This window comes from Pocillopora verrucosa, chromosome 9 (genome assembly GCF_036669915.1).
Source record: "Pocillopora verrucosa isolate sample1 chromosome 9, ASM3666991v2, whole genome shotgun sequence".
Lineage (NCBI taxonomy): Eukaryota > Metazoa > Cnidaria > Anthozoa > Scleractinia > Pocilloporidae > Pocillopora > Pocillopora verrucosa.
The window spans coordinates 7,410,531-7,425,226 of NC_089320.1; the positions used below are offsets into that span (position 1 = coordinate 7,410,531).

At 38.7% G+C, this 14,696-nt stretch overlaps 1 protein-coding gene across 1 annotated transcript; it reads left to right on the forward strand.

Annotated features, from left to right (window-relative positions):
* Nucleotides 1-1,828: 1,828 nt before the first annotated feature.
* On the forward strand, nucleotides 1,829-6,082 carry LOC136283406 (nucleotide-binding oligomerization domain-containing protein 2-like). The gene is given in 4 exon segments (XM_066172219.1): nucleotides 1,829-4,128; nucleotides 4,130-4,263; nucleotides 4,266-4,707; nucleotides 5,157-6,082. Coding segments are annotated over 4 exon segments (3,282 nt in total). The 5' UTR covers nucleotides 1,829-1,843; the 3' UTR covers nucleotides 5,578-6,082.
* Nucleotides 6,083-14,696: the final 8,614 nt, after the last annotated feature.

A 14,696-nucleotide genomic window follows, 5' to 3' on the forward strand; every position in this document is an offset into this window, starting at 1 on the left:
TGGAATTTATCAAAATAATTTGAAAATCGCGTCTGCCGTCGGGCTGTAGGCCAAAATTATTTCGCTCGTTTTTCCTCTTTTGCTCCGTGAATATTAGTGCTACATGTAATTACTCATGATTAGCGACGCCATAGTTTCTCCTCGACTCAACGAAAAAGTTCAAAACTAAGCACAACAGCTAAGAACAGAATAAAAATTGTCCGACGAAACACAAATATAATCTATTGAATAGACCGCGATTTAGAGCTCTCGCCGTAATTTGTATCGTGTCGCGCTAGTTAAATCAACTGTCGCTTACAGCATCATAATTTTGAAACGGCTTGATTTAATTTGTTTAAATTCACTCAGCTGCGAGGCTTTATCTCAAAATAGGAAATCCTAAAGTTTTCAGAAAATCTATCGGTGAATTTTGGAGACCGTCCTCAAAAACTGATTAACGGGAATTCTCCATAACATTAGCATTATAGTAGCAGTTGTCATGCAACGTCCACTATCTCAAACGTCAATTCTTTGGTCATGACGTGCAAAAATTGGTTTGACTGCGAAGAAGGAAAGTCGGTTTTTGAGCGCTTTGAATGTAGTCAGTAGGCGTCTCGGAAAACTGTTTCCAGCTACCTTTAAATTGTTCAGATAACAGTGACAACAGATCACAAAATAGGTGTGTCTATGTTTATTTCATAGAAAATAGAAGGGTCTCATTTGCTTTCCATTGGAAAGTATTTTTGTTTGAAACTTTGAAAGTTGATGCTCTTTTTCTTTCACAAAATTGAAAAAACAAGTTACTCAAATCGTCCTATCTCAACCCAACCAAAAAAAAATTTTGCACGCATGGCATGCCTACGTTTCAGAAGTGCCGGCCTTGCATTGAAATCGCGAATATGTAACCCCGCAAAATACCGTCTCACCACAATCGCAAAATTAAGTACCCGCGAAATTAAGTTCCCATAATTGTAGAACTTAAGATATGATATTTGCAAGAAAGTTGCAGTAAAAGCAATCGCGGAAAAAAAAGCTTGATAAGATTCACATTTGGACGGGATTCGAACCCGTGCCTCGCAGATGTCAGTTGGGTGTCTACCAACTAAGCTACGAGGCCACATGAATAGAGAGAGAGATCAAATGTAGCTTATTATTGCGAGGATCACTCTTTTGGTTTTTAGTGCTTATTGTTATCCCATATCTTTTGGGGGAAAAAAAATTAACGGGGTACTCTACATCAATGCAAATCTCTAAAAAGTAGTACAATAGAAAACAAATGACGCTAAAAATCCGAGGTTTTATTTTTAACACGGTGATGTCTCCCATGTCTTCACTTTTGTATCTCGGTTGTCAATCGTACAAGTCAATCGAAAAAGCACACGATTTTGAAAACTAGTTGGAAAAATGAACGTTGAACGACCAAGCCGTGTTTAGAGGCGATCATACTTAGTAAATTACTTCGACTTAGGTGGAAGGGGAAGGTAAAGGAGAACGTTCAGTGACAATTTACAATTTCTTTTGTGATAATACTACTAAGGGTGAAATTTGCCTTAGAAAGCAAAATCCTTCGCCACACTAGTAATCGTCTATTGCTTCAGATTAAATCTGGCAGCACATGCTCCATTTCAGTTTCCTGTCTCAGTTTCCCATATCAGCTTCCTGAGTAGTCGAGAAAAAGATGGCGTGTGATAACTACTTGACAGCCGTTCACTTTGCAAGAATTAAAATCGTATTTGTTTCCATAAATAAACCGTAAAATCTGGAGCAATGACCGACCGGAAGACCACCACACTTTCATTATTTCAACTTACGACATAATGCGATTTACATCTAATCGAAAACAGTGAGAATACAAACGCAAACAATGGATAATCTCAAGGAATTACTTGCACCAAAAACATTTAACAGAGTCAGCCATGCCGCAGTTGTTGTTTGGATTCTAATCGGTGTAATCTTCCTTGGAATTTTTGCAGACGCAGAAAGCAGCGAATCCAGGTATGATTTCCGCTGTGGCGGGGCAAACAGTAAAAACATCGACTTTGTACGTGGAAGATGTTTCGAGTTATACGAGAAGCAGTATAACAAACACGATGTTGCTACCTATGGCTTCGTCACCATGAACTTTTTCCTCATTGCAACTGTCTGTGCTATTTACTCCCAAATAGCGAGCCCTACAGTCGATCGACTGTCGCCAAGCGCTCGGAACGATGATCTCGAGAGACAGTCGCCCGACCAAGAGAAAGCTGGAAAAAAGCTCTTTATCGCTTACTGCTCTCAGCTTGTCGCAAGGATTGTTTTAGGAGTTCTCTTTATGGTCCTACAAACTCAGGTTCTTTATCCTCGGGACTTTCCCTCCAGCTTTTCTTGTCATCTAACCTCTGAGGGGAATCAGCCAAGGAATTCTACTGGCGTTATGCAAAACTCCACCTTAACCTTGCACGAGTGTCATAATCAGCGAGCAACTAAGAAAAACTCTTGGATGCGCGCTGTTCTTATCGTGAACGGAATTTTTCTCTTTGGAATTCTGATGGAAACCGTCTATATTTTGCTACGTGCGTGGAAAGAAAACAGTTTCATGAAAAATTCAAACTTTCTAAAATCTCACCTGAATCCCTTCCATGGCAACTCACAAAATGCTACCGCCGCGACTGCATTAAAACCAGATCCTCGGCAGCAAAAACAAAGAACGGAGCTTGAAACGAACATCCCACATCTACCAAGCCAGCCTGAAAAATTCCGAAAACCACCGCTTCAGGAATTCATCGAGAATACAAAGACAATTATTAAAGATGAGACAAATCAACCTCCCCAACTCCGGTTGCCTTTTTCAAGTACTCACGGCGAAGGACGCCCAGCTAAACATTTGACTCTGGATCAGATTTACACAAACCTTGTCGTTGTTCCAGACATGGCTAATTTTGACTTTACTGGAGACAGACAGCAGAAACTCGAAGTCTACGCCAGATCGGGTGAGAAAAACACAACACCTAGAGGGCCGGAGGACATTATTAACCACGAAAACAAAAAAGTGTTGATTGTTGGTCGTCCCGGAATCGGAAAGACACTTTGTTGTTTCAAAGTTCTCAGGGACTGGGCATTTAACAAAGTATTCCATAAAACACCTGATGCTAAACTCCATTTTGATGCTACTTTCTTCATCAAATTCAGAGCATTCAACGCCGCAGCCGACCTAAGCCTCAGGGAACTGCTCACTTTGTCAGAACATTCCCCCTCAGAACACATGGATGATGAAGTCTGGAATTACGTCCTTGAGAACCCCCAGAAAGTTCTTCTTGTTTTCGATGGAATCGATGAATTTAAACAGAATTCAAAGATCGGCGAGGAAAATTTCGATCCTAAATTCAGAAACCATGTAGACGAGAAGATGCCCTTGTCTGCTCTTTACGAGAAGCTTGCGTCTGGGAAACTTCTCAACGGAGCTGCCGTTTTGACAACCACAAGACCTACGGCTTTGTCATGCATCGAACGTCTTTCTTTCGACAAAGTCTTTGAGATCCTCGGCTTCTCATCCGAACAAGTCGAAGAGTACGTAACCAAATTTGCTGAAGAGGACAAGCATGCGGGCGAAACAATATGGCGACACATCAGCGGCAACAGGAACATTCTCTCTCTATGCTATATTCCTGCGAGTTGCTTCATTGTTTGCTCAAGTCTATTTCAAATGGTGAAGTTCTATGGTTCTAAGAGTCTAAGCCTACCAACGAAATTAACAGATATTTACAAGAAAGCTGTGAAATTTTTTTACTTACGCCACAACGAAGAATTCCGTGGCAAGAATTTCACCCGCGTAGACTTTGAATCAGACGATTTGCCCCCTGAGGTGGAAAAGAAATTCGAGAAACTGGAAAAAATGGCATTTGAAGGAATTAAAGAAGGAAGGCTAGTCTTTGGAGGAAATGAAGTACGCGGAATGGAAGACAGCGTTCTTTTTCACCGCTTACTTGACCGTGAAACTGTGGCGTTAAAACGTGAACAACAATTCTGTTTCATCCATTTAACAATGCAAGAGTTTTTCGCTGCGAGGCACCTAGCGAACATGAGTGAAACAGAATTGAGAAACTTTGTTTCAATGAACATCGAGGACAGCAAATGGCAGCTGGTTTTTCAGTTTCTAGCAGGACTAATGAACGAGAGAAAAACTACCGAGTGAAATCATCACAGACCTTCTTCCTGTGGAAACTGAAGAGAAAGAAAGCGAGTTCTACGACGAAGAGTGGCCAGAGGATACGGAGCCAAGGAAAGTAATGCGTTGGCCGACTGAAGACAAAAACATTTAGCAGTGACATTATTTAAATGTGTTACCGAAAGCAGTGAGATGGAGGAAATAGTTCAGAGAAAACTACAGCAAATTAACTTTATTTCGGTAAATTTTGTTCGTTGTCAACTCACACCTGTTGATTGTGCTTCATTGGTTACTGTAATTACGAATGTTCAACAAATTTCACATTTAGGTTTGGCTTACAATAACTTTGGTCCGTTAGGTTGTTTTGAAATTTGTAAGTTGTTAAAATGTAGTAAATCTCAACTGAGCTGGTTACGCCTCGGAGGAAATAAATTGACAGACGATGGAGCAAAGTATTTAGCTGAAGCCATCAACAACAACAACTGTCAGCTACGCACGTTAAACCTCTCATCAAATAACATCTCACACGTTGGAGCAAAGCACTTGGCTGAAGCCATCAACAACAACAACTGTCAGCTACGCACGTTAAACCTCATACAATAACATCTCACACGTTGGAGCAAAGCACTTGGCTGAAGCCATCAACAACAACAACTGTCAGCTACACACGTTAGACCTCTCATTAAATAACATCTCACACGTTGGAGCACAGCACTTGGCTGAAGCCATCAACAACAACAACTGTCAGCTACGCTCGTTAAACCTCACATACAATAACATCTCAGACATTGGAGCACAGCACTTGGCTGAAGCCATTAACAACAACTGTCAGCTACGCACATTAAACCTCACAAGAAATAACATCTCAGACATTGGAGCACAGTATTTGGCTGACGCCATCAACAACAACAACTGTCAGCTACGCACGTTAAACTTCACAAGAAATAACATCTCAGACATTGGAGCACAGCACTTGGCTGACGCCATCAACAACAACAACTGTGATCAACAACAACAACTGTCAGCTACACAGGTTAAACCTCAGAGCAAATAACATCTCAGACATTGGAGCACAGCACTTGGCTGAAGCCATCAACAACAACAACTGTCAGCTACACACGTTAAACCTCACAGCAAATAACATCTCAGACATTGGAGCACAGCACTTGGCTGACGCCATCAACAACAACTGTCAGCTACGCTCGTTAAACCTCTCATTAAATAACATCTCACACATTGGAGCACAGTACTTGGCTAACGCCATTAAAAACAACAACTGTCAGGTACTCACGTCATTTCTCTCAGACACTGAAGTACAGCACTTGGCAGAAGCCATCAACTGCTTAAGATGTCAGTTACGCTCGTTAGATCCCTCAGAAAATAACATTTCAGACGCGGCAGCACAGTACTTCATTGAAGCCTTCGACAAAATAGCTGGCCACCCCGTAAGTTAAACCTCTTAGCAAATAACATCACAGAAGCAGGGAAACGATACGCAAATAGTTTAATTGACAATAGTCTGTCTCACTACAGCCTTGTTATATAGAATCGCTTATTGACAAATAATGGATAAATCAGGAAAAATTATTTTTTAACCACCTACAGTTCAAAATGCAAGGTAACCAGCTCAGTGACAATTCCAACACAACCGCTGGAATCGTGTATGAACGAAAGAAAACTAAGTTTGTGAAGCGCTCAGAGCAGGGAGACTATTTGAATCGGATCGAAATGAAGAAAAATGAACCAATCAACATGATTATTGAGAACAAAGGATGTCAAACAGTTTTTTCTGTAAACGAACCAGTGACATTGAAGTAAAAGCACAAAACTTACTGCATAGAAAACAGACAAATCTCGGACCTCTCAGGAAACTTTGTTATTTTATGATTGGTTTATTTCGATCTTAAATTTACTGCATGTTTCTATATCTTTTGATCACTTATACACAAGGAAAAGTTTTTTGTTAAGTTTAATGAAGTTCTTTTGGAGATTAAAAGTGAATCAGATGGGTAAATACAATACAGATTTTGCTTGCCAGAATTAAAAGTTTTCTTTCAGTGTTAAAATTTTTTTCAGTCAAAGCGATCCGGTTCAAGTAGTTTCATACTTTCTGCCAATTAAATTGTAACCAAATTGTAAACATGTGAACTCCTTGCTTTTAAAGACAAAATACCTTCAGTAGGTAAGTGATGAGAGACTTATGTCATGTTAATTTGCCCAATTTTGTAGTGGTTTCTGCAATTTTTATAAATATGAGAGTGTTTTTGTACATAGGGGCAAAACTCCTAAGTTTCACAGATGAATGTTGAATAAATCATGTAAACAGATTTATCATTTGTGTTGCTGTCAATTCATACATGACAGAGTAAAGAGCTTTAACCTGATTTTTGAAACAGAGAAAATTGGACAAAGGGAGGAGCTGGGGAAGGGGGAAGGGGGTTGAAGCCTTCCCAATATCAAACAAAAGTAACAATAACTGAATTCAAGTCCTCTCTAGAAGCTCCCCTCAGTACTTTTAATCCTTCTCTTAGGCAGGGATGGAGAAGTAGTACACCTCTTGAAATTAACCTTTGCCCTATCTCAAATTATACTACAAGATTATTCCAACCCTATTTTAAACCTGGACCAAAATTCCGAACCCTGTCTCAACCAACAATCAATCATCTGGAAAAAACAAAAAAATTAAATGAAAGTAGCTTACTTCCTTGAATTAGTGCCTGACCATGCAGTTATTCAAAATTATTGTCAAAATTATTCATGATAAATGTTTAGTTTTTTCCATGATGCGCATGTTTACTTTGGAGGATTTGGTTTCGGATCAACTACTACTCCCCCTATTGACATTTTTCTTTATTCCCATCACTTTTCTGCTTGATCTTATAGGGAGAAATTCTGTGCTAGTCACCCATAGCAACTAAAGGATGAACACACAATTGGAAATTGCTTCAATCTATTTTTAATCAAGTTTCTTTTACAGTTAACAAATATTCAATAATCTGTCCCTTTGTTAAAATTTTCATGACTTTCAAACTAATACCTTTAATACAATAAATTTGGATTAGAGGGCTTTCATACCCATTGCAAAGAAATAGCTGCAAGTTTTCATTGATCACTTGTTAAAACATGGGTGGTTGTTTTGACTACAAAATTTTTTTGCTAGTGACCAGTGCACTAACATCTAATGTTGTAACCCCAACATCTCAAAAAATGTTGCTAACATCTCATAGGTAATTTTTGCTAACTCAATACAAAACCTTTAGTATTCCCATCAACAGAACCTGATCAACTTGCAATTGATTGAAAGGTTGAAACAACCTAAGATGTTGGTGAACTGGGCCACTGGTGAGTTCAAACTATATTAGGAATTTGTAGAGTTCTTCCACTGCTCCTTTCTTCTGGCTGCATTGCTGCATCACTGCAAAGCAGTCTCATTACTGACCATTAAGTGCACACCACTTCCACCGATAAAAACAGACATTTTGTCAAGCAGCAGTAAATAAGAGAAGCATCAAGAATGATCCTAATTCTATTTGCTATGTAAAATATCACACAAGCTGTGAAAGTACAAAGTTCAGAAGCACTCACAGAAATGGAGAACACATTCAGGAAAAGTCCAACAACAAATACAGTGAACCAGGTTATTGGTGTCAGTTTACCTTCTGGTTCTCAGAGGCTTTTAAGAGCCCCTGACCATAAATATGTAGAATCCTCTGACAGTCACAAACTTTCGTTGTTCATTTTATTTTTCTAGAGGAACTTTTGATGAACCTTATTTAAAAATTAAATCAAAATTTGTCTTGCTTTGCTCTCTCCTCCCTCCCCCCCAGTAAAACAATGAAAAATCATGCAACTCTAGCAGCTTTGTACACCACAATCCAATGCAGTCCCACTTAGAAAATTATATGTTATAGAATTTTCCTTTTATCTTTTGAAAATATAAATTTGTTACGTTATTACATTTAAGTATGCATAGTGATCTGTTGAAATAATATACTTTTTATCTATTTCATTAAGGTAAAATAAAGGTCAACTTAAAAGAACACTAACAATGTTGGGTATAAAGAATTATAGCGGAGCTCACAGAGAGTAACCCCATAATTATACAAAATAGTAGTAACCCATCAAGCCAAAAAAATTTGGATGTACGACCGTACAACCGTTCAAGGTGCTACTTTTAACATGCATGGTCAACTGTACAGCGGGCACCCCAATGACACGGCTTTGTCCTGTAGTCCAGTGGTCATTGCACTGGGCTCTGAGTCAGACGACCTGGGTTCTAGTCCTGGCCAGGGCAAGGCGTTGTGCCCTTGAGACGTGCAGGAAAAAAAAATGCGAGCTCAGCTTTTAGGCTTGGCTAAATCTATATATTAAATCATAGTATACATCATCTCAAAGCTTTATCCTAGTAGTTTTACTCCTCATATTTTCTATCTTGGCCTGCCATTAGCAGGGGCGTCTAGGTTAAAAAGAGTTTGGACCATGACGATAGAAAATGCAATGTGAACTGCTGAACAGCTTGAACCACCCATTTAAAGGCCTAGAAAAAGGACTGGTATATATATCTACAGAACCTAGTATACACCTTCTTAACCCTTTAACTCCCAGAAGTGATTAACATGAAACTTCTGCCTATAATATCCATACAATAAGTAGCAAACAGGTAATGAGAATATTCAAACTTATCACGTAGAAGCTGCTATCTTGATTAGCACCAAGTTCTCATAACTACCTAATTTACAACGAAATGTTAATTAAGCAGCTAGAGGGGAGAATTAGCCATCAGGTCCTGGGAGATTAAGGGTTAAAGCTTCATCCTTGTAGTTCAGTACCTCAATTTTTTTCTTGTAGCCCAACATAAGGACTTTGTCTAGGTCAAAGAGAATTTGAGCTATTTTAACCACAAAAATCTAGTGCGAATGAATGAATGGTAGTCACAAGAGGTTATCACCACCTTTCTTGCAGTCTGGTCATTTATTGACAGAGGAACACTTCTCAGCAATAGAAGTTGTCATAAAAAGCTTCCTTTCAAAAGAACTTTACAGCTGACAAATGATTAAGCAACCTTATGATCAATGAAATAAGCTATAATATGCGGTTTATTTAGTCCCAATATGTATTTCTGAGTGATTTACATCTAACTTCTCCTTACAATATCCATACACTATCCAACAAACAGGTAATGAGAATACTCAAACTTATCAGTTAGAGGTTGTTATTGTGATATAACACCAAATTCTTGTCACTAAATCACAAGGAAATGTGCAACAACTGGATGGGAGAATTAACAATCAGATCTTGGGAGTTTAAGGGTTAATAGCAGGAACCTCGAAAGTCATACACTTGGTCACCTGACATAAGTTTGCATATGTTGGGCATGGCTGGACTTCTGTCATTAAGAACTAATGATGTAATCAGAAGTTTGTCTTTCTAAAACTGTAAGAAATTACCTTAAACAGTCAGGGTCGGCCAGGGGGGGTAGTGGAATACCAATATACCCGAAAAAAAATCGACAAAATACCCCAAAATACCCCAAAATACCCCAAATTCCTCCAAATATACCCAAAAATAATCGAAGCTTTGAATACTTTATACCTGAAATTCAAAGAAAGTGATATACTGAATACCCATATTTAAGCTGCAGTATACCGTATACCCGATTTAAAACGCCCCTGAATACCGAATACCCAAAAACCCTGGCCGACCCTGAACAGTGGTTACCAGACTTAGCCTTGTTTTCATGTCGTATCAGAAATTGAATGAAAATGGTAGTTATCTCATTGCTTTAGGCTAAATTCAAGGGAAAATTTGGCTGGAACTGTCAGGATTGTGCAACTTTCTCTAAGAAAATAACAGCATAGAGCCTCTATTTGGCTCAAAAATATGTGCTGATACTTATCAGCAGACAATATCTGATCCAAGATGCAAACAGTTTTCTATGAGTGAAGCTCTGGGAAAACTGTGAGCTTCAGGGAACAGATAATGTCCAAGGACAAATACACAAGCAAATTTTCATGCAAATAGAAGCTATTGTGTTTCTTATCCTTTAAATGCTTTGCAATGTGCATAGAAAAATGTTTGCAAACAGCTTATTCTTTGCTGCATGGGATGTTTTCTTTTGAGTGTTTTCTGGTATGACCGCATAAACAAATGAATATTTTCCTTCTTCTGTGACAACTATAAAACGCTCTATTATCTGCTATCAAGTTGCAAAAGAAGAATAATCATAGTGGACATTAGTTTTGAAAATTGTGGAGGTTCACTTGGGTGATATCCTTGGATATCCCCTAGTTTTAGCTGGGGAATATACGGTGATGTGATTAGTTTAGACCAATCACCTGCCCAAAAAAATATTTGATGGATCATAAAAAGGGCTTTTTCATAAATTTATGCCACGGAAGACATAGCGATATGCTTATAACAGCTATTAAAGGCTATTTTGGCATCTCGGCAGTCACATGCTGGGTTACGTGAACTCAATTTGCACATCCTGAGCATGATTGGGATCATGACGTAAAGATAAATTCCTATATTGCAAAACACATTTTAAAACGGTCTCAGAAATTAAGAGGAGGCCAAAATATTTGGTGATATACTAATTTGTAATGTTTAATGCAATTTTTGTGACATGGAAGAGGTCACGCTGTTACCGCAAGCTGAAAATAGTCGATTTCGCAAAATAGTAACTCTTCTGAAATTACTACTTTGCGAAATGAATAAAAATCCTTCTTATCAATTGACGATTACTCCAAAATCTTTTTGAAAGTTATCTCTATCTTATTAGAAAATATATCTTCATTATTCCTTTAGTTTCGTTATATCTCACCTAGTTTCGTTTCGTTTCGCAAAATAAAATAACCCAAGATTTCCGTCATAATAAAGTAAAATAATTGATGGTAACTTTGCTGACTTCTTAGCATAAAGCACTTACTTAGTCTTTCGTGTAGTAATTTTGAATGGTTTGATAAGTGAAAGGCTCCACAAAGACACCACTCGTTAAAACAGGGATGTCAGATTTATCAGTACTTACAGTACTGTACTCTCTGTTTCCTTGCTGCCCTTTGAACGACGCTTGACCACACGCTTTTTAGGAGGATCATAAAACCCTTGAGATTCTATGGTTTGAAGGGACGTTTGATCTGGGTGCTTGATTTAAATTACGTCATATGGAATGTACTTCCCTTTACCGATGCCATAACATTTCCAAACTCTCAGACCGATATCTCCATATTCGAAGTTGTGGAAGCTACTAAAATGCTCAATCTTATTTGTACAGAGAGTGTTCTTTGATTCGTCTACTATTCTTACTGCAGCTGTTGTTCCCTTCACTGGGTGTTTCGTCAATGCGTATCCTCTGTCTAATGAAAGCTTTAACAACCTCGCTGAGGACTCGCTACAGACTGAAGCCTCTCTGGTTTCGAAAAAGCACTTGCATGCCATACTACACTTGCAGGCCTTCCAAAAAAAATAAAGGGTCAGCGAGTTCACCCGCAATGATTAATGCGGACCTCTGTTATGCGCGACAGTGCAATCGTACAGCTTTAAATCCCAAAACGCCAAACTTCGACACATAGACCTACAAGTGGAGTTCTATGACTGATTCTTGAAGAGAATGCAGCTGCAATCCAAAGTTTCAACGGGACATTAAGCGCGAAACATGGCTTTAGTTTTCGAGTTTAGTTCGCAACAACGAGTCAAAGAAGAGTATCGACAGATGCCGACCGCTGAATTTTGGAGGTATTTGCTGGAGTTATCATAAAGTCCAGTTCACCAGTTTGGGAAGCGAGGAATATCTGAAATTATTTCACATAAACCCATGATTTCTCCGGCTATTGACAGGTTGCTGTTCTGTGGACACAATCGACGCGGAACCGAGAGAAGCAAGCTCAGGATATTTGAAATTGATTTATTAATTATATGATATCAAACACCAGGTAAAAGCATTTATTCTTTTCATCCAAAATTTTTCTTTTTCGCACAACGTACGGCACATGCTATCAGCGGTCTTCTCTTTTGTGCGGACCTTTGTGAGAACAGTATAACATCGAACTGGATCTAAATTTGAGCGATTATTTCTTCTCTTCAGAAGCCTAAAACCTTCATTTCTCCCTCAGCTTCCAGACATGGAGAGTTTATATTCTGATTTTGGAAAAAATTCAGCTCTGCAGCGATGTTAAATGGGTGATTCACCGCGAAATGTGGCCAATTCCGGCATTTGTTTTGATACCACGAATCACGATGGATGCCGCCTACTTTTCGAAGGCAATACCTAGCTATTTGTTGAAGTTATCATGGATTTCACCAATCTGGTTATTAGAAAAATTCTGAAGTGAGCCATGAAGCCGGGCTGCAAAGCGGGTAAGCTGTATTTATGACGAAATCTGCTCCAGTGGTTCGATTTTGGTGTAGGCGAAAAAATCGCGAATGCTCGTACATGTGCTGATTCAAATGGTCATAACTTTTGAAAAATCGAAAACGTACAGGGGTTTTTGCATATTTTTGCCTATGAAGGTCTAAACTTAACGGCTGTGTAGGATAGAATCGTCAACCAGGTCCCAAATCCCAAAACTTAGCGTCTAAATCAAGGTTATTTACGGCCATCGGCCGATGGCGATTTCTAGTGGTCAGAATATGCTAAAATTCGCCTTTTCAAATATGTCGAGAGGGCAAATTCTAACTTTCTTGGCAAACTAGAAAGGTTTTTAAGCAATCTAATATAAATTCTGTGGCTTAACTATGCGAATCAAATATTTTACAACGTTACAAAATATGCCTATTTTTCAATTTTTGAGACGTTGCGACGGTCCCTACGGACTGGGAAATAATTATGGCCCGTAATGCAGTCAGAAAATTATTTCGAATCAAACCAAATCTAATTTAGTTCTTTCCTAGGTAAAGTCTTTCTGTTAACAGAGTTTCAGGCAAAATTATTTTTGACGCAAAATTGACCGGGTGGAAATAAGAGAGACAGCCTCTTAATTTGTAGTTGCAATAATTTGCTACATGAGCCTCACTCTTGCAAGAACACATCAGCTTGTTACAAGAAAACAATGTTAAAAATATCGACTGGCACGATATTTTATATTTCTTATACTTTGATGCATTCTTTCACGACATTTAAACTTAAACGTCGGTTTATTTAATAGCTTTAGCATTTATATAACAGTACAATTTAGATGACATGGGTATACATGTTCAACTTTAAATTCTGGCCTGTAAAGAAATATGTAACAGAGTTTTTCTCACCCTTCGGTGGCAGCACATAATTGGCTAATTGCTAAGGAAGTAATTTTCTTCAAAGTGATCGTTAAAGGAGTGAAATCGAAGACGTTTTTTTCCTGCCGGGGTTTCCTGGCGCGCCGCTGAGAACACTGCTAACTACGCGTGGTAGGCTGTGAGAAAATAAACAAGGACACGTCAAAAAAATTATTTACTCACAGATCTTTTATACATTTCGTGACCAATATTACTTCTTGTATCTCAAGTTGGTTTTTAAGCAAAGGAAGTTATCACAGTTGAGGGTATAGTTGGAAATGTAAATGCGCTGGAATACCTTACGAGAAGATTTATTTTACTCGTTGGCAAATTAATTCTTAAATTTAAGATTTAACTCTAAATGAAGCATCCACGAGATTTGAGGTCAAACACCATCAAGTCAAAAACAACGACCGGCGACGGAAAAATCACTAGAAAGTCAGTCAACTGAACGAGCACTTACTATATGGTGTTGATTTGAGTTGGTTGGCCATCGAAACGGGAGAAACAATTTTTAATTAAAAGAAACATGGCTTTTTCATCACGGTTTTTCATGGTTAGGGTAAAATTAAATTTGCAAAGGAAAGAATGTGTACAACCAAGACAAGTGAATTAAGTTAATTTATTTCTCGCGAAATAATACACAGTTAAGACCTTACCTTCAAGAAAGAACGATAACCCCTTTTGGCAGATGCCGCCGAATACACTCGTACCCTCGAATAGAAATTTCGCGGGATTAAGTTCCCGCTTACCTGATGTTTGAGACTTACTTACTAACAATTATATTTCGTATTTAAAGAGCTCCTTAGTATAGACGCTGGAAATTTATTATCAAAAAATCTACCCAATCGTTTGAAGCGTTAAATGATACTCCTGTATCTCCAGAACATAATGCAGTCGAACTGAAATCTCTCTCGAAAACAAGGTTCTTGCCGAGGGGTTCACCGGCCCACTTGCTGACTCAGAGTCAAAGGTCTGATCACAGTAAAACATTAGTCAGCTGGCACAATTTAACTTCGGCATTGTCGTGGCCGAACAGATGATCGCTCTCTGTGTCACAAACTAATAAATCTGTAGATCACAGACAGAACATGCAGGGTACAACAACGGTAACTTGATAGTCACGTCACGCAGTATTAACAGGCTATCCTCAAATGACGTGACACGTTTGGACTTACCTAAGCCGTTCCAGTCACTGAATCATTTTGAGATTGTTAAAATTACCATCCATGCTAGGATTGCGTAGTTATTTCCCAAGAGAAAATTTTGACCCAAAGACCTAAATTTACTTAGCACTCGCTAATGCGCAAGCCGCGCGGAT